Genomic DNA, 22,603 nt, shown 5'->3' on the forward strand with positions numbered 1-22,603 from the left:
AGGGCGCTGAGCACCTCGGGTCTCGTCGCCAAGAGCATGCAGAAAACAAGCACAGGCAGTGGAAGAAGCGTACGGCAAACCAGCCCCACCCACCCTTTCCTCCAACCAATGTGTGTCCCACCTGTGACAGAGACTGTAATTCCCGTATTGGACTGTACAGTCACCTGAGAACTCACTTTTAGAGTGGAAGCAAGTCTTCCTCGATTTCGAGGGACTGCCTATGATATCTGGTTTAACCACCTAAACGGAAAATTAGTTGTTGCTCTACATCAACTTTATGAAGTAGTAGTAGTTCTCCAATCTGCAAATAAGCTCATTTCCCACATTTTGACAAGTTAAAGCAACCCGCATAGTTTGGAGATCACAGATATCTGTCACTTTTAAAAGGACATGTTTATCTCTTCCCACATCCTAGAAGAGAGTGTCCATAAAACAGTCAACCTTTGAAATGTAACAGTGCAAGGCCAGTAGACAAGGTGGGAAAAAAAAACTATTGCTTCAAAACATGGGCTCTTATTTGCTTTGAAACTAAAAAAAACAGATGAAATCTTTGACAAGAGAAGTAGTTGGCTATGACGGACAGCAATCAGGAACAGCAGGTGTGATAACCTATTCATTTTGTATTATCAATACTATAATAAGCCTTACATGGGTAAGGTAACACACATTTAAATCTAAAAGCAGAGTCTCATAAGAATATACGTTTAAAATTGGCCGATGTAGTAACTGTCCAGTGGAACAACATGTCATGCTACAGATCTTGAGAAAATCAGGTGACGTTCCAAGTGAGTGCAGAACAGAAAATATAAAACTATGGAATCCCTGCCAAACAATACCTCATCTAGTAAACGGTCTCTGCTCAACTTGTGCTTAAAACCCTTTCCCCGTATGACACCAGCTATGGAGCGCCTTTGATGCTTTTGATTCCGTTTACATCTATATAAAACATTGCCCGTGCTTAGTGTAATCTCCAGTGGAGAAATATTGTTTTGGTGATTCCGCCGAGAGATTTTTGGGGGGAAGTGGGATGGAGAACGCTCACATTAAGCCCAGAGGGACACAAAAGTAGGAACCTCAGGAAGATAAACATCTGTAACGCTGATGACACAGAATTAATGCAGCACGGCCAGGAAGAAGTATTTGCACTTTTCCTGGAAAACACATGAGGCAAAAGAGAGGTTAAGAAGAGCAAGAAGCATTGAGATAGTTAATTACAATATATGCCCTTATTTCTGTGTTTAGGAATCATAAAAGGAATGAATATACTCATAGAGTTACATTTTATGGATACTACTGATAAGCAATGTCCTTAGAAATGAAGCTACATGCCAGAGTGATAAGTGAGATAAAGAATAAAGGAACAATACACTGATCTTGAAGTGTTTCATGTAAAACGATTCTATGGCTGGAAGCTATTGCTAGACAATAGGGTCAATCAATGAGCTGTTTGTTGCTTTCGTACAAGGTAATTAACATTTATTCTATAGGGGAGTGCAGACTGCAAGAGTGCTCTCGCTTAGACCTTCTGTTAAAAAAACGTAGTAACTATTTATACTAAGCCTCCCTTCTGTGCATGAGTCTCCTGACGCGTGCACAGAAGCGAGAGTTAGGACCAATATCACCAACTCCACCCACCCCCAGCGCAATTTACACTAACCCTTTTCTGCGCATGCACCCATCCGCAGCGCCAATCCATCCAATGATCCGTCAACCACGTTGCCTCCACTGTGCCGAGCCTCCGAGCAGCCCTGAGTCCTGAGCAGCCCCGCAACACCACGTTGCCTCCACTGCAACTCCGAGGCCCGGGCAGCGCCGAGTCTCCGATCCATCTGGCCCCAAGAGGGTCCGCGGGCGGCTGAGAGGGCTGACAGGGAAAGAAGCAGCGGGTGGCCGAGAAGGGAGTGGAAAAGAGAGAGAGAGACTGGGGGAGAGGGGAGAGAGACATGGGTGGGGGGAATCGGAGGGGAGAGAGGGAACTCAGAGAAGACGGATCATGTTCTTCCAACCCCCTACACAGGACATCGTTGGAGTGGATGAAATCCAGAAGTCACGGTACTTGTCACTATTCATTTCATACATGATAAACCTGTTAACAATCCGTACACAATGCCCCTTCTATGGTTGGGGGGTGGGGGGCGGGGTGGGTGTGTGTGTGTAAGGTGATGCTGGGGTAAGGCACTTTGGCTGGGGATGGGATGTGTCCTCTGACTTCTGAAGTCAAAATGGATCATGTTACAATGTGCAGTTAGGCTGGGAGGTTCCAGTCACACATTCCAGAGAAACTTCAGGGTGTGGCTTATCCTCCAAGGGGACCAATCAGTAATAGGTCATGTGATAATGGAGAGCCAATCAGAAATGGCTGCAGTGCAGTCAGCCCAAATCCTCGCATCCTTAAAAAAAACCAGGCAAAATAACTCAATTTCATGCTAGACTGGAGATACAGTGCACAAGAAATATCTTAGTACTGGCTTAAATTTTTTTTTTAAAAAGCAATGAGCTAATCAGTCAGATACCGAAGACACCAGAGCTGTGTAGAATGCAAAAAGGTAGGGGGATTATCCAATTCTGTAAGCTTGGTCAATATTACATCCAAGATGGAGAGTCTCGAACTCGGGGGTCACAGTCTCAGGATAAGGTGTTGGTCATTTAGGACTGAGATGAGGAGACATTTCTTCATTCAGAGGGTTGTGAATCTTTGGAATTCTCTACCCCAGAGGGCTGTGGATACTCAGTCATTGAGTATATATATGTATATTGTTTCAATGTATAGCTACATAATTTTGCAACTGAATCCTACTCTCTAGATAAAAAGACCAGTACTTTACAAGCACCCAAAGTTCTTGCCCAAATCTGAGTTCTATCTGTTCAGGAAGTCACTATATTGTCATCTGTTTCTGATGAGTCTGATTGCACAATATGATGGCTAGAAGATTGTTGTCATAAGAACATAATATAAATAGGAAGAGCAGGCCATTCATCCCTTCGAGCCTGCTGTCATTCAATAAAATCATGGCTGATCTTCCACCTCAACTCCACTTTCCCGCTCTATCCCCATATCTCTTGATTTCCTTAGTGTCCAAAATCTATATATCCCATGGCACTATTTCGAAGAGCAGGGGAGTTATCCCTGGTGTCCTGGCCAATATTAATCCCTCAATCAACATAACAAAAAAAATAATCTGGTCATTCATCATCATCATCATAGGCAGTCGCTCAGAATCAAGGAAGACTTGCTTCCACTCTTTAACAGGAGTTTTTAGGTGGCTGTGCAGTCCAATACGAGAACCACAGTCTTTGTCACAGGTGGGACAGATAGTCGTTGAGGGAAAGGGTGGGTGGGACTGGTTTGCCGTTCTTTCCGCTGCCTGCACTTGATTTCTGCATGCTCTCGGCAACGAGACTTGAGGTGTTCAGCCCCCTCCCGGATGCACTTCCTCCACTGAGGGCGGTCTTTGGCCAGGGACTCTCAGGTGTCAGTGGGGATGTTGCACTTTATCAGAGAGGCTTTAAGGGTGTCTGTGTAATGTTTCCGCTGCCCACCTTTGGCTCGTTTGCCTTGAAGGAGTTCAGAGTAGGGCGCTTGCTTTAGGAGTCTCATGTCTGGCATGCAAACTACGTGGCTTGCCCAGCGGAGCTGATCAAGTGTGGTCAGTGCTTCAATGCTGGGGATGTTGGCCATTATCACAATGCTGGGGATGTTGGCCATTAAACAATTTTGTACTTAAAATAAAGTGCACAAAATTTAACAAAGTTTAAGAATGGCGGTTTCAAAATATCACCTTTTTCCAGATCGCCATACCGTAAAAATCGCACTATCTAAATTTTGCCGTTTGGCGAACCCGTACTCGGGTCAAAAAACGCATGGAAAAAGCAGGTGTTGCAGCCTAAAAAATGTCAGTACGCAAGACCTACAAAAAAGGTAAGTTAAAGTTTTAAACGTTTTTTTAACGATTCATTTCTTAAGGCTTTTGTGAATGTTTCCCATTTTTTATTTTTACAAATTTTTTTTGTATTTTCTCCCCTGTATTTTTGGTGATATCGGCCTCACTGTAAAGTTAGAGGATGGCGGTATTAAACACGATTCCTCCAGCAACGCCAATTTTTAACGACAGCGGTATTTTTTGGACAAACTTACCCTCTTAAAAAATGGCGAAATTTTTCTTATTTCTTCACAAAAATGTAATTATTTATCAAATAACGACAGGCTGGGGAATTTCTAGCCCTAGAGTGTTTACACTTGTGGGGAAGTGCAAAACTAGAGGCCATCAATATAAGATAGTCACCAAGAAATCCAATAGACAATTAAGAAACTTCTTTACCCAGAGTAGGGAGAATGCGGAACTCGCTACCACAGGGAGTGATTGAAGCGAATAGTATCGATGCATTTAAGGGGAAGCTAGATAAACACGAGGGAGAAGGGAATAGAGGGTTATGCTGATAGAGTTAGATGAGGAAGGAGGGGAGGAGGCTCGAATGGAGCATAAACGCTGGCATGGACTGGTTGGGCCGAATGGCCTATATAAGAAACATAATAGGAGCAGGAGTAGGCCATTTGGCCTCTCGAGTCTGCTCCGCCATTCAATAAGATCTGATCTTGGCCTCAACTCCCCATAACCCTAGACTCCCCTATCATTCAAAAATCTGTCCATCTCCACCTTAAATATATTCAATGACCCAGTCTCCACAGCTCTCTGGGGTAGAGAATTCAAAAATTCATGACCTTCCGAGAAGAAATTCCTCCTCATTTCCGTTTAAAATGGGCAACCCCTTATTCTGAAACTATGCCCCCTAGTTCTAGATTCCCCCACGAGGGAAACATCCTCTCTGCGTCTACCCTGTCCAGCCCCCTCAGAATCATTTCAATTAAGATCACCTCTCATTATTCGAAACGCCAATGAGGCTGCAGGGTGACTTGGAAAGGTTAGGTGAGTGGGCAAATGCACAGCAGATGCAGTATAATGTGGATAAATGTGAGGTTATCCACTTTGGGGGCAAAAACACAAAGGTAGAATATTAATGAATGGCAGCAGATTAGGAAAAGGGAGGTGCAACGAGACCTGGGTGTCATGGTTCATCAGTCATTGAAAGTTGGCATGCAGGTACAGCAGGCGGTGAAGAAGGCAATTGGTATGTTGCTCTTCATAGCTAGAGGATTTGAGTATAGGAGCAGGGAGGTCTTACTGCAGTTGTACAGGGCCTTGGTGAGGCCTCACCTGGAATATTGTGTTCAGTTTTGGTCTCTTAATCTGAGGAAGGACATTCTTGCTCTTGAGGGAGTGCAACAAAGGTTCACCAGACTGATTCCTGGGATGGCTGGACTGACATGAGGAGAGACTGGAGTTTAGAAGGATGAGAGGGGATCTCATAGAAACGTTTAAGATTCTGACAGGACTGGACAGGTTAGATGCGGGAAGAATGGTCCCGATGTTGGGTAAGTCCAGAACCAGGGGACACAGTCTTAGGATAAGGGGTAGGCCATTTAGGTCTGAGATGAGGAGAAATTTCTTCACTCAGAGTTGTTAACCTGTGGAATTCCCTGCCGCAGAGTTGTTGATGCCAGTTCATTGGATATATTCAAGAGGGAGTTAGATATGGCCCTTACGGCTAAAGGGATCAAGGGATATGGAGAGAAAGCAGGAAAGGGGTACTGACGGAATGATCGGCCATGATCTTATTGAATGGTGGTGCAGGCTCGAAGGGCCTATTCCTGCATCTATTTTTCTATAAGACTTTCATCTCCGGAATCAACCACATGAACTTTCTCTGAACTGCCTTCAATGCAAGTATATCCCTCCTTAAATAAGGAGACCAAAACTGTACGCAGTACTCCAGGTGTGGCCTCACCAATACCCTGTACAGTTGTAGGACTTCCCTACTTTTATACTTCATCCCCCTTGCAATAAAGGCCAACATTCCATTTGTCTTCCTAATTACTTGCTGTACCTGCATGCTAACTTTGTGTTTCATGTACAAGGACCCCCAGAGTCCTCTGTACCTCAGCATTTTATAATCTCTCCTCATTTAAATAATAATTTGCTTTTTTATTTTTCCTACCAAAGTGGATAACCCCACATTATACTCCATCTACCAAATTTTTGCCCACTCACTTAGCCTATCTATGTCCCTTTGCAGATGCTTTGCGTCCTCCTCGGCCTGTCTGTGCTGTAAATTCGATGTAATTTTATGTAAGTACCAAGAAAATCATACTCATTTTCAAAAAGTGTTCTGAGTGATTTACTTATAAATGGTTGAATTAATGAATCTGAATGACTATTACAAATTTGCAAATTAACTAATAAACTGTAACAACTGGAAAGTGCGAAAACTATATGCAAGATGTACTTTTTTGTTTTAATATTACTGGTTGAAATCCCATGGCTTTGCCCATGGGAAACAAGTGGCTATCTTGTTTGGGAGACAGTGTCTGGTTTTGTAAGGATTTAGGAAGGGTGTAGGAGCAGTTAATGGGGCAGTTGTGAAGAGTTTGGGAAGAGTAGTGAGTGATTGGGGGAGGAGAGTAGCAGTGTTTTGGGATTTAGTGGTTATTTTGTTTTTTTGGGGGGGGGGGGCATTAGTCACATCCTTGTGAATATATACTGCACCATTTTCTTTGTTTTTAAAGCCTTCCTGTAATGGAGGTGCCCAGAACTAGGCAGTTTAAGGTCTTGTACAAGTTCACAGTCTCCTTGTTTTAATAATGATGTGGAATGAAGTAATAAGGGTTTCAATTTACAACCCCATGGTGTCCCGCCATTTGAAGATTTCCTTCTGAATAAGTTTTCCAACTCACCATCCACAACATTTTGAACATCAATGTTCCTTTCATTTTATTGTCAGCTGATCTGCCAAGGTACATATTTAAGATATGACAAATGTAGAAGAATTATGTCCTGGTCAGGCCATTATTGTGTAGTTTTGATATGATGTATTCATATTTACATAGTACATTTGAAAAGCAAGGGCTACATCATGATCATACATATTAGAAACAATAAAAAAAATAGAAGTTAAGAACTAAAATGTACATCATACACGATATATCTTTTTTTTTTACACAGAGGTAAAAATGCTTATTGTAAAAAAAACTAATAATCAATACAACAGGGTTTTTAGTATACAAGAAAGATAGTGGAGGCACTTTCTTTTAATCCTTTAAGGTGTGCATTGGCTGTAGACTGTGCACCAACAACAGCTTTTGGTTAACTTTCTTACCACAGATACAAAAATAAACTTGATTTGTTCCCCCCCCCCCACCCCCCCACCCAGACAATTGTCTTTTGTATTGCAAAGTTGATTGGGAGGAACACCGCCACTGTTCAACATCAGTGTGGCTGACAGATGAGAACTATGTACAAAAACACATCGAGCTCGGCTCCCTTAGACTGCTCACCTCATTTTACAAATTTACAGTCTGTGTATGTGTGGCAAGAACTGCCTATAAAAACATGTTAAACTGGACAGACCTTGTTGCGTGCCTTTATGGAGACAGATTAAGAGGCACCTTACCCATGTTATACCAGTGAGCCACTGGACCACTGCAAGGTCTCCAGAAAGATTAGTGTTGATTTAAGCCCATATTTGTGCTTTGTATTCCAATGTAGTTGAGACCTCACAGTGATCTCAACAGAAGTGAAATCACAATTTGAAAATCTCCTGTGTGCATACACTGCTTGGCTAATGTTCCTTTTGCATTAGGAGATATATCCAGCTGTGATTTAGGGCCACCATTGTAATGCTTTTTACACCGTGGTGTTGGTGGATTAATGCCCAGTTAATTTGATACATTTCATTTGCATCATGTATTGAAATCGAACATCAGTTAAATTTATTTTTAAAAAAACCTGCGTGTTGCATATGTATTGGAAGTCTTCAATTATTAAAAAATGCAGATGCAGCGTGCGTGGTGGATAGCAATGACTAACGCTCTCACTAAGCAGGTTTGTTTCTGCTTGATCAGAGCAGGAAAACCCAATGTGCAGCAGCTCTCGCATTTATTGGCAAGGAAGCTGTGTTTTCGTTTAAGACTGATGTTAGTGTGCAATGGAGGAAGGGTGAGGGTAAGGACTGGCAATTAACCGTGCACAGGATAGTGCGGAAGAGTTGTCAGTTCCAACAGACCGGTTCCCTAGCTGCCTTAAAATAAAAGGATCGGATTGTACTATGCCGCTGAGCTAAAACTGCTGCTTTTCAAATAAATAAAACATGGCTATTCCCTGTGCTGTGTTACAAAAATATTCTTTCAAAGCATAAGCCTTCTACTAGAGGGTTTGTCCACTCCCTCTATTGACCTGAGCTATTACGATTTTGAAGGAAACGCCCCCCCCCCCCCCCCCAACGTGAAGTTTATAGCCAGTGCGACCATAAGCTACACATTGGTAAGGCCTCAATAATCCTTATTTTCTAGGACACTTTGTGCTTTAAAAAAAAAAGTTAACTTGGATCTGCTGAAATTGACTCACCATTTTCTCCCTACAAATTCTGCGAGACTGCGGAACGTGGAATTCCAGTCTCATGCACAATTCATACAGTACAGTTGGCTTAGGCCAGGCCAGGCCTGGTTTACATCCAAATCAATTCCATGACCTAAGCTATGGCAAAGGCTGAGCAGTCTGTGGTAACTGCTCCCTGTGGTTCGCTGCAGAGCAAAGACTGAGAAAGGCAGAGGTCAGCAAACTAGGTTTGTGAAACCAGACAGCCAGAATATCAAGGGCTACCAGAATGCAAGGACCCCAAACTTCAGTCACCGTTAAATGTAGTGAATTAATGTTGTGCTCTCTGATTGCACTGGATACATTGCTGTGTAAATGAGAGAGAGACCAGGCAGTCAGGTAGCTTGATTATATAGTGTAATCAGATAGCAAACTTTAGTGTATTGACAATTTAAAATGAGAACTCTATTCAAGGAACCCAAATAACTAGAAAAGCATTTCTACTGTATTTAAAAAAAAAAATCATGTTTTTAAATTAAAACCAATTTTAATGTTCACTTTTAAAAGATCATGGGGCAAGTGTTATACCTTTTAAGACTCAATAACTGCTTTAGAGATCCGAGGTTAGCCAGAACCAAGTGCATTATTTTATAACTACGCTTAAGAGGGCGATACCCACTGTTAGAAATTAAGTAAATAAGTGTTGACGTGTGTTTGCTGAAAAGAAATGAGGTGCAATTAACAAACAGCATTATTTTGGCTTCATACAGTAATGGCAATACTGTGTTGTGGTACACGTTTACTCGCACACTTTTTAAAAAGGTAATATATGATACAGGTTAAGTGTCTCAGTTGATCAAGCAGGAACCATTTACGCCAATTTCCTCGTTTAGTGCTACATCCTGTTGGCAAGCTAGGACATGCCACCTTGGCACAGTGTAGCCATCCAATATCCCCCCCTTCCACATGGCATCTCCAAACCACCACACACATTCAGTTCTCAACCTCTTAAATTTAAAAAAATTATAAACAAGTGTGAGACATTCTTCTTATATATTCATTCATAGAAAAGTCTAGTTGTTATTGTTAGTTCCATTTAATGTTTGAAGAATGGGTACAGCCTTGGTGCTTCTTGACCTTACAGGCTCCTAGTTTGATAGATAAGTAATATTCCAGACTGGAAGTAACTGCATCGAACTGTGGTCAAAATGCTCCAGACCAAAATGTGCTTTTTGAAGAATATGAAAAGACACAAGTCACCCAACCGCTTTGTGTTTTCCACCGCAACACCTGCACATCACCCCGCATTTGTAGCATGCTCGGAGGGGCAGGTAACAACACATACAGGGGGCGAGGAACGATAAGGCTATCAAGGCCAGCCAACGAAGGCAGAACTTCTCATCGTTGGTGTCGCAAGAACATGGGTCCGAATAGTCGCCCTCGGGATCAGACATGCAATGATAGAGCATGCTGTCCGCACACCACATACAGCTCACTCGACGGATACAGGTCCGAATGGGATCTGGGGCATCCTGACACTGTCCCCTTCCGTTTTCCTCGTGATTAAACATGTCCCGGCAGTACACACATCGTGATCTTTCCCCATCGTCTATCCTTCGGCGTAGTTTGGATTTCGAAGGCATAGGTTGAGTCTTCACGACACCACTTTTCAAATCTTTAGAGAGTCCAAATTCAGAGTTCTCTACATAAGGATAATTGTAATCGTGCTTCGAGGCATCGCTCTTGTCAAAATGCACATAGGAATCCATGTCACCGTGGTCATTGTATTTAGGACGCACTGCTGCATACCTGTAGTCCTCGTATCTCTCCCTTAACCACGCTTTTTCTCGAGGGTTAATGCGGACAATTTCTTCGTCGTCGTCGCGAAAACTAACATGACGTTGCTTCTGTATAGATTAAAATAAAATAAAAAACTCGTTAATACTTTTTTCCTAAGTTTTCTTTTTGCCACGAAAAGGGTTAAAATTCAGACTACAGAAACAAACTGTTTCAATATATTAAGTTAATAGCATTATATAAATATTCAATGAGTTAGAATGATGAATAGCCTTTTTCTCCTAATTGTTGTTTCTAATGCACTTGAAGTTGCCTAGGTCTGATGCTTGTGGATCAATACAACATATTTCTTCATGGAGAGAAGTTAAGGATGGCACTTGGCCAGTCGAATTGTTGGATGCATATGGCTGCGCTACAGGCAGAATTAACTCCCGTATACATGTAACTGACCATTTACTGAGAGAAAGATAGAGAGTGCACTTTCCCCTTATGCATAAAATCCATCACATTTGCAGTTTAGAAATTTGTAGTGAATAAAGTCCCAGGCAATGTTCCCTCTAAGCTGCGCGTGTGTAGTCGTGCAGTATTCTGTAAGGTACTGCACAGGCTGCTCACACGCTTTTCCATTTGAAATACCGCACTTGTGCAGAAATTTAAAGGGACGGTGCATTGAAATAAACAGGCCACGCAGAAAAAACATAATTTAGAGGGAACTTTGGTCCTAAGCAGCATTTACCAAAGTTAAATAAATAGATAAAGAATCCAAACTTTTACGTCAACCTTGTTTATAATGAATTGAAACTAATCATTGGCGATAAATTTATAATGGAAACCTGTGACAGAGACTGTAGGTCCCGCATTGCACTCATCAGTCACCTGAGAACTCATATTAGTGAAGAAGCAAGTTATCCTCGACTCCGAGGGACTGCTTAAGAAGAGAAGAGTTGATGAAACTTCAGTGCATGTTTTCAAGGGGGAAAAGCACAACTGATGAACTAAACCACCCACACCACACAATGTTCATTTTCACAACAAGACAAACATATCCACTCCTTTCCATTCTAGCTTATGTGGACCACATTAAAACAAAGTTAAACTTAGTACAGTACATGTTTTTAAAAAAAAAGGCACCAAAAATGTGCTTCTAATACAAGTTTAGTGCATGCTTTAAAAAAAGCAGAGCATAATGAATTATTACATTTAATTTTAATACACAGTTTGATAGGTTCGCTAATTTTATAGGAATGCCTTTTCCCTGTGGCCGAGGAGCGCCTCCTGGAGTCACAGTGCGGATTTCGTCCCTTACGGGGCATAACGGACATGAGATTATTGAGAGTAAACTTTGGCTTTCAGGTTCCCGAACCTCCCAAATTGGCTGCAAGTCTCCAGGAATAAGTTTGACTTATATCATTAGTCATACCTCCTCATTTATTCAACTTCCAGATTCTAGTATACCAAGATAGTACAGAATCCTCCAGTGGGATTCCACGGTACCTAAATATTCAGCTCAATTTGCCATTGTGAACAATAGGTTTAAGACAGTTCTTTGCAAAAACATCTAAGTTATGCCGCTTTATACATTAAGTTTTAAAAATCAAGAAATCGAGATTGAAAAGGGGAACTCAATTAGAAAGTAGCTTGAACTGTATAAAGCACTAGTTAGGCCACAGCTAGAGTACTTCGTGCAGTTCTGGTCACCACATTACAGGAAAGATGTGATTAGACTAGAGAAGGTCAAGAGGAGATTTACGAGGATGTTGCCTGGACTGGAGAATTTTAGCTGTGAGGAAAGATTGGATAGGCTGGGTTTGATTTCTTTGGAACAGAGAAGGCTGAGGGGAGACATTATTGAGATGTATAAAATTATGAGGGTCCTGGAGAGAGTGGATAGGAGGGACCTATTTGCTTTAGCAGAGAGGCCAACAACCAGGGGGCATGGATTAAAAGTAATTGGTAGGAGGTTTAGAGGGGGTTTGAGGGGAAATTTCTTCACCCAGAGGGTGGTGGGGGTCTGGAACTCACTGCCTGAAAGGGCGGTGGAGGCAGAAACTCTCAACACATTTAAAAAGTACTTGGATGTGCACTTGAAGTGCAGTAACCTACAGGGCTACGGACCAAGAGCTGGAAAGTGGGATTAGGCCGGATAGCGTGGACACGATGGGCTGAAATGACCTCCTTCCGTACAGTAAATTTCTAGGATTCTAAGCTAGTGAGTAAGTGATGTCAAACGTTTGGTAGAGATTATTGAGAGTAAACTTTGGCTTTCAGGTTCCCAAACCTCCCAAATTTGCTGCAAGTCTCCAGGAATATGTCCAAACACAGTTGGCAACCCTATTTGGCATGGTGTCCACAAGGTGGTCATGTCACAATTAGAATGAGCTGCAAGTTCTCCTGATGTTTCTGCACAGAAGGAGCTATGTTCCACACCAGAGCAAAAACAGCGTCCATTAGGTGAAGACTTGTCATTGCTTTAATCACTCCATCTGTTCTGGTGTCATGCGGCGACAGTAAAGCTTCAGAATCCAGACTTTAAGGGGTTTGTGATGAGTGCTCGAAAAAGTTATGAGCATCTTGCACGGAATACTCTTCAAAATACACTATACCAAACCCTTGTACTACCTGGAGGTATAGTTTCCTGCTTTCAGGAAACAAAGACCAGTTAGCCTGACATCTGTTGTTGGGAAAATGTAGGAGTCCATTATTAAAGAAGCAGTAGCAGGACATTTGGAAAAGCAAAATTCGGTCAGGCAGAGTCAGCATGGATTTATGAAGGGGTAGTCATGTTTGACAAATTTGCTGGCATTCTTTGAGGATGTAACGTTCAGGATGGATAAAGGAGAACCAGTGGATGTGGTGTATTTGGACTTCCAGAAGACATTTGACAAGGTGTCACATAAAAGGTTACTGCACAATATAAAAGTTCACAGGGTTGGGGGTAATATATTAGCATGGATAGAGGATTGGCTAACAAACAGAAAACAGAGAGTGGGATAAATGATTTATTGTCAGGTTGGTAATTAGTAACTGGTGGGGAGCCGCAGGGATCAGTGCTGAGACCCCAACTATTTACAATCTATATTAACGATTTGGATGAAGGGACCGAGTGTAACGTAGCCAAGTTTGCTGATGATACAAAGATGGGGGGAAAAGCAATGTGTGAGGAGGACACAAAAATCCTGCAAAAGGACATAGACAGTCTAAGTGAGTGGGCAAAAATTTGGCAGATGGAGTATAATGTTGGAAACTGCACTTTGGCAGAAAAATAATCAAAGAGTAAGTTATTATTTAAATGGAGAAAGATTGCAAAGTGCTGCAGTACAGCACGACCCGAGAGTCCTGGTGCATGAAACATAAAAGGTTAGTATGCAGGTACAGCAAGTGATCAGGAAGGCCAATGGAATCTTGGCCTTTATTGCAAAGGGGATGGAGTATAAAAGCAGAGAAGTCCTGCTACAACTGTACAGGGGGTTATTGGTGAGGTTACACCTGGAATACTGCATGCAGTTTTGGTTTCCATATTTAAGAAAGGATATACTTGCTTTGGAGGCAGTTCAGAGAATGTTCACTCGGTTGATTCCAGAGATGAGGGGGTTGACTTATGAGGAAAGGTTGAGTAGGTTGGGCCTCTACTCACTGGAATTCAGAAGAATGAGAGGTAATCTTATCGAAACGTATAAGATTATGAGGGGGCTTGACAAGGTGGATGCAGAGAGGATGTTTCCACCAATGGGGGAGACTAGAACTAGAGGGCATGATCTTAGAATAAGGAGCTACCCATTTGAAACTGAGATGAGAAGGAATTTCTTCTCTGAGGGTTGTAAATCTGTGGAATTCGCTGCCTCAGAGAGCTGTGGAAGCTGGGACATTGAATAAATTTAAGACAGAGAGAGACAGTTTCTGAACCGATAAGGGAATAAAGGGTTGTGGAGAGTGGGCAGGGAAGTGGACCCGACCCGAGTTCATAATTGGATCAGCCATGATCGTATTAAGTGGCAGAGCAGGCTCGAGGAGCCGTATGGCCTACTCCTGCTCTTATTTCTTATGTTCTTATGTAAGAACAGGAACTCAACATTTTCATGTTTGGTAAAAATGCAAGCCTTGGCGGGGACAGTACCCGAGGAGAGGGAACCATTTACAATGTCAGCTAGATTTAGGGCCAGGAAGAGAAGTTAAGTGGTCAGTATGTTAGGGGGGGAAATGGGGCCGAGGGAGCAGTTGTCACGTTTGATGGACGAGGTGTGCTTGGAGAGCATGGGACAGAAACTAGAGAAAGAGGGCTGTTCAGGGCTGGGTAGGGACGGATAGAGGGAAATGAGAAAGTACGGGGCAGCTGAAAATGTGGTCTGTATCTTGATGACCAAGATATCCCCGAAATCTTCATTCATAATTTAACCAAATCAAGTCTGTATATATCTGAATCGGTGTGTTTACCTCATTATCATGCAATGAAGTTCGCAACATACATAACAATACAGGCTGAAGCTAGTGTCTTTATAAACTCTTGGGTATCATGCCTGCTTTAAAGCGACAAAGAAACAGACCAAAGCAATATCAAACTGCTTCATAACTATCACAACCGTTATAATTTGAGATGATGTTTTCTTTCCTCAAGTCTGGGTTTCATTCAAACCTAATGGCCAAAAGCCCATTTTCCTGACTCATTGTACCACACAAGTCACCAAATATGACAATGTTTAGCCATATAATGTGCCTGCAACAGATCAAAAACAGAGCTCAACTTCTAAATAAACCAAAAATATACATTGCCTGGTGTGACACTGAACGATGCCAACCAGGAAAGTGCCAGGTTTGATCCCTGGGGCACAGTTAATTACAGTGTATGGGGAAGTAGGCACAGTCCATATGCCTGATCATTACCCACTGACCCGTTCTGGAGAGAGCAAGAGCCTAAAGTACAAGACCAGACTCAGCTCTGATGGCACTACGTTTAAATAGCCTTCAGAAATTCCCAGCATGGGTTTATGCATGAACAGCAGCCATTTGGGCACGGTACCAGAGAGCTAGGGGCATCATGGAACCAGGCCCAACTTGTGTCATCTCCTTTAGAAGGGAAATGAAGGGGAAGAAAACTGGGAAGGGAAAACAAAGCAAAACACAACACATCAGAAAGTGATTGGAAAGCTGTAACCCAACACTGGAGTTTAGGTACTTGTCCAAACGACTTCAGTGTTGCTTTGTAATCATTCTTGCGTATAAATTATTCTCTGGGTCTTAAAGGCCTTAACTTCAAATGTTCTTGGAGAAGGTTCCAACGAATGAAATAGATCAAGGTCTTTGAGTTTCATAAACCTGTTCTTTACCAATGCTCATCTTACACAAATACAATTCACTTATAGGTTCCATATCGGATTGTACAAAACACAATCCTAAAACAACTTGCATTTATATAGCGCCTTTAACATAGTAAAACATCTCAAGGCACTTCACAGGAGCGTTATAAAACAAAAATTTGACACCGAGCCAAATAAGGAGAAATTAGGGCAGGTCAAAGAGGTATGTTTTCAGGAGTGTCTTAAATGAGGAAAGAGAGGTAGAGAGGCGGAGATGTTTAGGGAGGGAATTCCAGAGATAGGGCCAGGCAGCTGAAAGCATGGCCACCAATGGTTGCGCAATTATAATCAGGGATGCTCCAGTGGCTAGAATTTGAGAATAAAGCAGATCATCCTCCAACAACAACCTGCATTTATATAGCGCCTTTAACATAGTAAAACATCCCAAGGCGCTTCACAGGAGCACAAGACGAAAAATTTGATCGGCTTTATATTTGTTAATTCTTGAAGAAAGAACTGGTAATCAGATTAATCGCACAATCATACAAATTAAAACAATGAAGACTGTATTTTTCAGATGCACGGGTTCATTGCACTGGATTTAGTTGCATGGACATTTTTTTTTTACTGTTTTAATTCCTGCTGTCAGTTCCAATATGCATAGAAATTAACCTCATCTTCGATTCATATTTATAAAATAAATGCTCCAGAATATATTTTCTTAAACAATAAGCGTACAAGAGCATCATCATATAAAATCTGAATATCTGGTTATCAGGAGTTTTCGGCTTAGGACTCAAATGTACACTTTTTCATTTTTCTGCTGTCACTTATTTTGGCAGAGTTAACTATTTTGCAATTTTAAGAGATTTTTTGGAAACAAATTTTGAATCCAATCAAAGCATGTATTTTATAATTATAGCTCAGTCCGCATAAATTCACAGTATTTGACAGTCCCAATTTATCAGGTCAAATTGCATTCATGTTAAGTGAATTTTTGCTATAAATTCCTGCTAAATGAACACATTGTTTTCTAAATACCCCCCGAAACCTGTGCTACATCTTTTACAAGCTACAGCAAGCTAAAAGTAATATGAAGCACATCACATTTTGGAAAGTCGAACTAAATTTAGAACTTACAGAAAATTATGAACTGGACACAGTTAAATATTTTAAATAATTCATCTTCGGTTAGAGGAAAGTTCAGCACTTTGAATTAAAAAAAAAATCGATCTGTTTGCTGCTCAATAACCAAAATTACACCTCCCATTATAATAGCCCTGGGGTGAGAAAAATCATAGACTCTTGCAGCACAGAAGGAGGCCATTCAGCCCAATGTGCCTACATCAGCTCTTTGAAAGCTATTCAATTAGTCCCACTCCCCTGCTCGTTCCCTACATTGCAACAGTGACTATACTTCAAAAGTACTTCATCGGTTGTAAACCGTTTTGAATGCCCTGAGGTCGTTAAAGACACTACAGAAATGCAAGTCTTTCTTTCGTAGCCCTGCAAATGTTTCTGTTTCCAAGTATTTATCCAATTACCTTTTGAAAGTTACTATTGATTCCGCTTCCACCACCCTTTCAGGCAGCGCATTCCAGATCATATCTCGCTGGTAAAAAAATTCTCATCTGCCTTTATCAAAAAGATAGATGGACTTCATGAAAATGAATGTGGCTTCTATTTTATAATTTGCATGGCACAGTATTACAGGTAAATTTTAGAGACTTTTGCACAGGCAAAGTAAAACTAGCAGAAGACCCTTATTTTGTTCCCAGTTGGCTGCCCATTTTTGTGTAAACTGAGAACTGATGCCATTATAAACCCACAAAAATCTGGGTCTAAAGACCTGCTCTTGAGTTAAGGACATCTGCTCTGGAAAATGATTACAAGAAGCCAGTCTAGCGTTCCATACTGCAGACTTTGCTACTTGTCACATTAGAAAAAAAACTGAATTATGTGTTTATAAATCGCTGGTGAAAAAGAAGAAAACAAAAAAAAAATGAACATACCAAGATGGCATGTGGCATGACTTGAGAAAGTTTCCTACAAAAAACCTTATTTCACATAGGAATGCCTTCTGGTGCACAATCTGTATTTTATGTGTGGTCGACAGTCTTCTCATGGTGCTTCAGACAGCAAGATTCCACCAGTCACGCTCTCAAGACAGGTATTGTAATATTAAAGCATCATTCCGCAATCCATTTTTTTCTTACACTTAGGAATGGTTAGCACGCAAACTGCCATAGCCCTTCCAAAATAACAAGGGCTGTTACTGAACAGGTGAGTGAATGGTAGGATAGAACCCTCACCTGCTCCAGAAGATAGTGGTCAGGGCTGTAATGATCGTGAGCGTGTCCCAGAGCACATAGAGGCCGGTGAGGTTCACTGATTGTAGGAGTGAGCACCCTTACAGGCTGCTCTTTCTTGTTTGAGGAGTTCGAAGAACTATCTGTTGCAGTCTTTAAAGAAAACAAGGTCAGATCTCATCAGCACACAAGGCAAATAAAGCAACCAGATCCGAAAGCAAACATACTTCAACATCTGCACCACAGCAAATAAACAAAAATGAATTCAGATGTGTAAGAAAGATGTTAAGATGCAATACCCTACAGTTAACTACTGGCTGTTGTGTTAAAATCTACATTTGGCTCATGAGTCACATCTCCAAAGTTACAGGTCACAGTAAATTTGAAAGTTGGAAATCTATCAATTGATTACCAACGTAGTTAAATCTGCACTTTCAACAATAACCTGATGGTGTTCCTCTGGCGAGCAACAGATCTTTTTCCTTTGGAGAACGTGTTTTACAGCTCATGCTCTTATTAGGAGTACGGGAAACTGCGCAGTCACAAAAGCTGCAACCACTTGAACTTAACATTTGTTAGTTTAACGATGAACTTTATAATCGGGATTAATTATGGAGAACTGCAGCTTTAACAGATTAGGTACAGATTCCCCCTTCTTTTCCTTTGAGTAGTTCTGGAGCAAAGCTCCTTTTTTGGGAAATACTTAATGTGCCACTCATGCCAACATATTACTGCCGTTTCCATAAAATACCAGAATTTATAGTATACAATTCAGAGAAAAACTGCTTTAATATTATTTTCCAATAAAAGCATTTTGTAACAAATATATACGGTCACAAAATACTTGTTACCACAACAAACAAAATGGTGTGGTCCCCACACAGACTCTATTAATTTACTCCCACTCGAGTTCTCGACACATGTTTCTTCTTTGCTTAAGATTTTGCTTTCTCCCCTCATTTAACTTGCGATCTCCACCCTTCTAACATCAGAGATTCAAAGTTAGAATATGGCCACAGCAGTCTATCTTAATGCATCCTTTAATGTACAATCCTCAAGGAGGCGGACTGATTGATCATAAATCGGCAGATTACTGGAGAAAACAGTGTCGGGATGAACACAGAGCCATACACTTTAGTTTTTTTGTACAAATCTGGCAGCACAACTTTTATGGGATAACAAAAAAAGTAAAGAAAAGCAGAACAACTGGGAATCAGCAATGTGATTTTTTTTTTTTTAAAAAGCAGGATGTGAATGCATTCCAGTAATATATAACTACAGCCGCCTGGGTAACCACAGGGATCAGGTTTAGAGTGGAGTGCTAAACTGGGCCGGCATATTATGTTGAGTGAGAATAAGACCTAGGGGAGTGGGAGTGAGGGCGGGGGGTGAGCAGTGATGGGGGCCGGGGGAGCAGTGAAAGGTGGCCGGGGGGAGCACAGGCGAGGCCAAAGGAAAGCGAAGGCGGGGGGGGGGTGCAGAAAGAGCGAGGGAGGGAGGTCACAGTGCAAGATAAACAGTGACAGAGAGAGGGAGACAAAAAAATTCAAAGCAGCAGATTATTAGAAATGGTTACGGGGTACGAGATTTAAAAAAAAAAATTCCGGGCAATGGCATGGAAATAACACACACAGATATGGGGGCAATTACAGGTATATATCCAGCCTAGAATTTATCCCAAGTCTAAAACCAGCAAGAGGTCTATACATCTGTAATCCATCACTGGACAGGCTGCTGTTTTGCAAAATATAGATGCAAGATACTTTTCCGAGTTTACAATCCGAAGCCAGCACATCACAGTAAATTGACTGCCCAGAGGTGAATGGGCATTGGTTATGATGCAAAAGATCAGTGGCCATTGTCAACAGTAGAAAAAGACACAATCTGCAAGTTCTTGCATAATAGTACACAGTTGACAGGAATGTGCAGGAGATTTAGTGTGGATAAAGCAGCTTGTACATTGAACAATTTAACGTAGGCATTTGAATAGTAGATTCTAAATTGTACATAACTGTAAATAGTATCTAATAGGGTTCCTCCTTGTCCCCGATTTCATCCACCAAACTTTCCTATCCACTGAAACTCCCTAATTGTTACCCCCCACCCCCGCTTTCAAAAATCTCAAAACTTCTTTTACCCTACCATAACCCTCCTCATTTTCATTTTTTCTTTCCCCCTCCTGGTCAGTGCTCATAAACAAAGCGTTGAGACTTTGTCCACACACAAGGGGGTCAAGTTTCGGGCTGCGCGACGCCCGTTTTTCGCGCCTAAAAGTGCGACAGAAAAATACCTCTTAATTCTCCGGCTCCTTGCTGGTCCCTGGGAGCTTGGCGCGGTGCGCACACAGCAGCAGGGGGCGGAGCCACAGAGTCGCACCGATTCTGCAAGTGGAGGGGGGCGGGGCTATGTTAAATGAGGCAACATCGTGCCGGCAGCCCTGCGCGTGCGCATTGGAGCATGCGCAGTAGCCCAGAAACATTGGCACTCGGCCATTTCTTTTTTAAAGGGACTTAAAGAAAAGTGTTGATTTGTCTCGTGGACCCCTGGAAAGGCTTGGGATTGAATTTTGGTGAATTTTTTGTGTCTGAAGGAGTGCTTTTAGCAGCATTGTTGAAGAAATCACCTGCTGAAATCAGTGAGTGCTGCTTTTCACTGCTAAACTTCCAGAACAGGTGCTGCATAGGTGCATGCAAAATAAGGGCTGTGTGTTTTGAAAAATAAGAGCGTCAATTCAATACAGCAATGGAACAATGTCCACCAAGAACAAAGAATTTCTTGCATGAGGCAGTGGAGATATTAGTCAACGTAATTGAGCAGAGATGGCAGGAGCTCGATCAGCAACAGAGGTCGCATAAAAGTGCCACCTAAAGAAAAGAAGAAACGTTGGAACCAAGTTGCTGAAGATTACTGCGCAGTGGTGCATACCATGAGATCTGGAAGCCAGTGTAAAAAGAAATGGCACGACCTTGGTCAAGTAGTTAGTATAAGTAATACTTTCCATTTTTAATGTAATCGTAATTGTAATGTGACTATCTATATGTCACACCCTGCAGAAAGACACACTCTGTAAAAAGTTATATTTTACTCTTTGCAGAAGAAATTGGCCCACAACAAAAGGGAAGCAACTCAAACAGGAGGAGCCACGCCCAATCTGCATCCACTGACACCCTTCGAATAGAGAGTAGCTGCTATGATGAGTCGTACATGGAGAAAAGCAATCAGTACAGCACAAGCTGGGCCTGCACGCGAGGAAGAGGGCAAGTCCTGAAAATGCATCGTGGCCCTTCAAATCAACCTGCTACCTGGCCTGCTATGTGTGAGAGTACTCATGCCACCCATTCTGCCCCCTCCCTTGCTGTTAAACATTTGACTGTTCTGATGTATTTTGCAGAACATGACGATGATGATGATGATGTTGTTGCCGCTGCCAACCCTGAGGATACAGAACAAGAACCAGTACAACCAGATGCGGACGATCCAGACTGGATGATGGCGGCGATGACTGAAATGTCTACAGGGGAGAGCTTCCAAATTAATTAATGTTTATGAGCCCCCATTAAGGGGCATCAGAGTTTCAACCTCTTGCAAAGGTTCTGGTTTCACCTTCCATGGTTTTGATTCCGATGTTGTGGGTCCCAGTGGTGCTGCTGGTATAATGCAGCAGTTTACAGCCAGTGCACTACTGTCCGAGCCTGCGCCTCCCACTCACATAGGTTCCGGTTCCACCTTCCATGGTTTTGATTCCGATGTTGCGGGTTCCAGTGGTGCTGGTGATATAATGGAGCAGTTTACACCCATTCACCCACCATCCCAGCCCACAGCTCACACTCGAGTGCTGTCGTCTGAAACACCAAGCGCCCCACCGTCCCAGCCCGCGCCTCTCTCTCTAGTACTGCCATCTGCAAGACCGAGCGCCCCACCCCGCGCCTCTCTCTCTAGTACTGCCGTCTGGAACACAGAGCATCCCACTGTACCAGCCCGCGCCTCCCTGCGTAGTGGTGCCACGAGGCAGACCAAGGCAGAGGAGAAGGAGATTGGAGACACGCTCTCCTGAGATGCAGCGTGCAACAGATGCGGCTCAGGTTGTAGCATTGGGTATGGAGACCAATGAGCTTACCCGATCACTCATCGGTGGCGTCAGTGCAGTGGGTGACGGTGACGGTCCTGATGGGAGAAATAGCAGTAATGACACGGGAACTTAGGGAGCGAATGTCTGAGGGAGTGCAATCGACGGCACAGGCCCTCATGGAGGTAGCTGCTGCAATAAGTGCACACAGCCCCTCCAATCAAATGACACCCCCATGAAGAAGTGGACATTCACTGAGATGTGGATGAGAGATGGTTGCAGCCTTTCTTTGCTGCTTTTGTTCTTGTTCTTGATGTAGCTGTAGTAACATTTTTCAAATTGAAATTGTTTTGTAAGTTTTGTAACTTTACAACTTATAAGTGATCTTCGGGTTTTTAAGTGATCTTATAGTGTAAATGCTCTCATTTTGTACCTTATTTAATTTTGCATCTAAAAAGTGATCTTGAAGTTTAAGTGACCTTAAGTGTAAGATTTTTCACATTGAATTGTTTTGTAACTTTACAAGTTTATAAGTGATCTTCAAGAGTCATATTAAAAAGTAAAGTTTGATACAACAAATATTTTATTACAGCGACGTTAACTTTTCAATAAAATATTTTTTCATTAAAACTGTTTCATGTTCCATTAACAACACAACGTAGGAACAACTGCAAAGAATAAACATGTCCATGCGCAACAGTGGTCGCAGAG

The 22,603-nt window shown here is 42.1% G+C and overlaps 1 protein-coding gene across 2 annotated transcripts in view; it reads right to left on the reverse strand.

The window, feature by feature from the left end:
* Positions 1–8,386: 8,386 nt before the first annotated feature.
* The window catches only part of LOC139272680 (sprouty-related, EVH1 domain-containing protein 2-like), a 133,742-nt gene continuing 119,525 nt past the window's right edge, over positions 8,387–22,603 (reverse strand). For both annotated transcript variants that reach the window (XM_070888767.1, XM_070888768.1), the window contains exons 5-6: positions 17,830–17,979; positions 8,387–10,336 (exon numbers count right to left, since the gene is read on the reverse strand). In XM_070888767.1, the coding sequence (XP_070744868.1) occupies positions 9,686–10,336; positions 17,830–17,979 (801 nt within the window). In that variant the 3' untranslated portion in view covers positions 8,387–9,685. The remainder of the gene's footprint in view (positions 10,337–17,829; positions 17,980–22,603) is intronic.

The sequence above is a fragment of the Pristiophorus japonicus genome, chromosome 9 (assembly GCF_044704955.1).
Source record: "Pristiophorus japonicus isolate sPriJap1 chromosome 9, sPriJap1.hap1, whole genome shotgun sequence".
In the NCBI taxonomy this organism is placed as follows: domain Eukaryota; kingdom Metazoa; phylum Chordata; class Chondrichthyes; family Pristiophoridae; genus Pristiophorus; species Pristiophorus japonicus.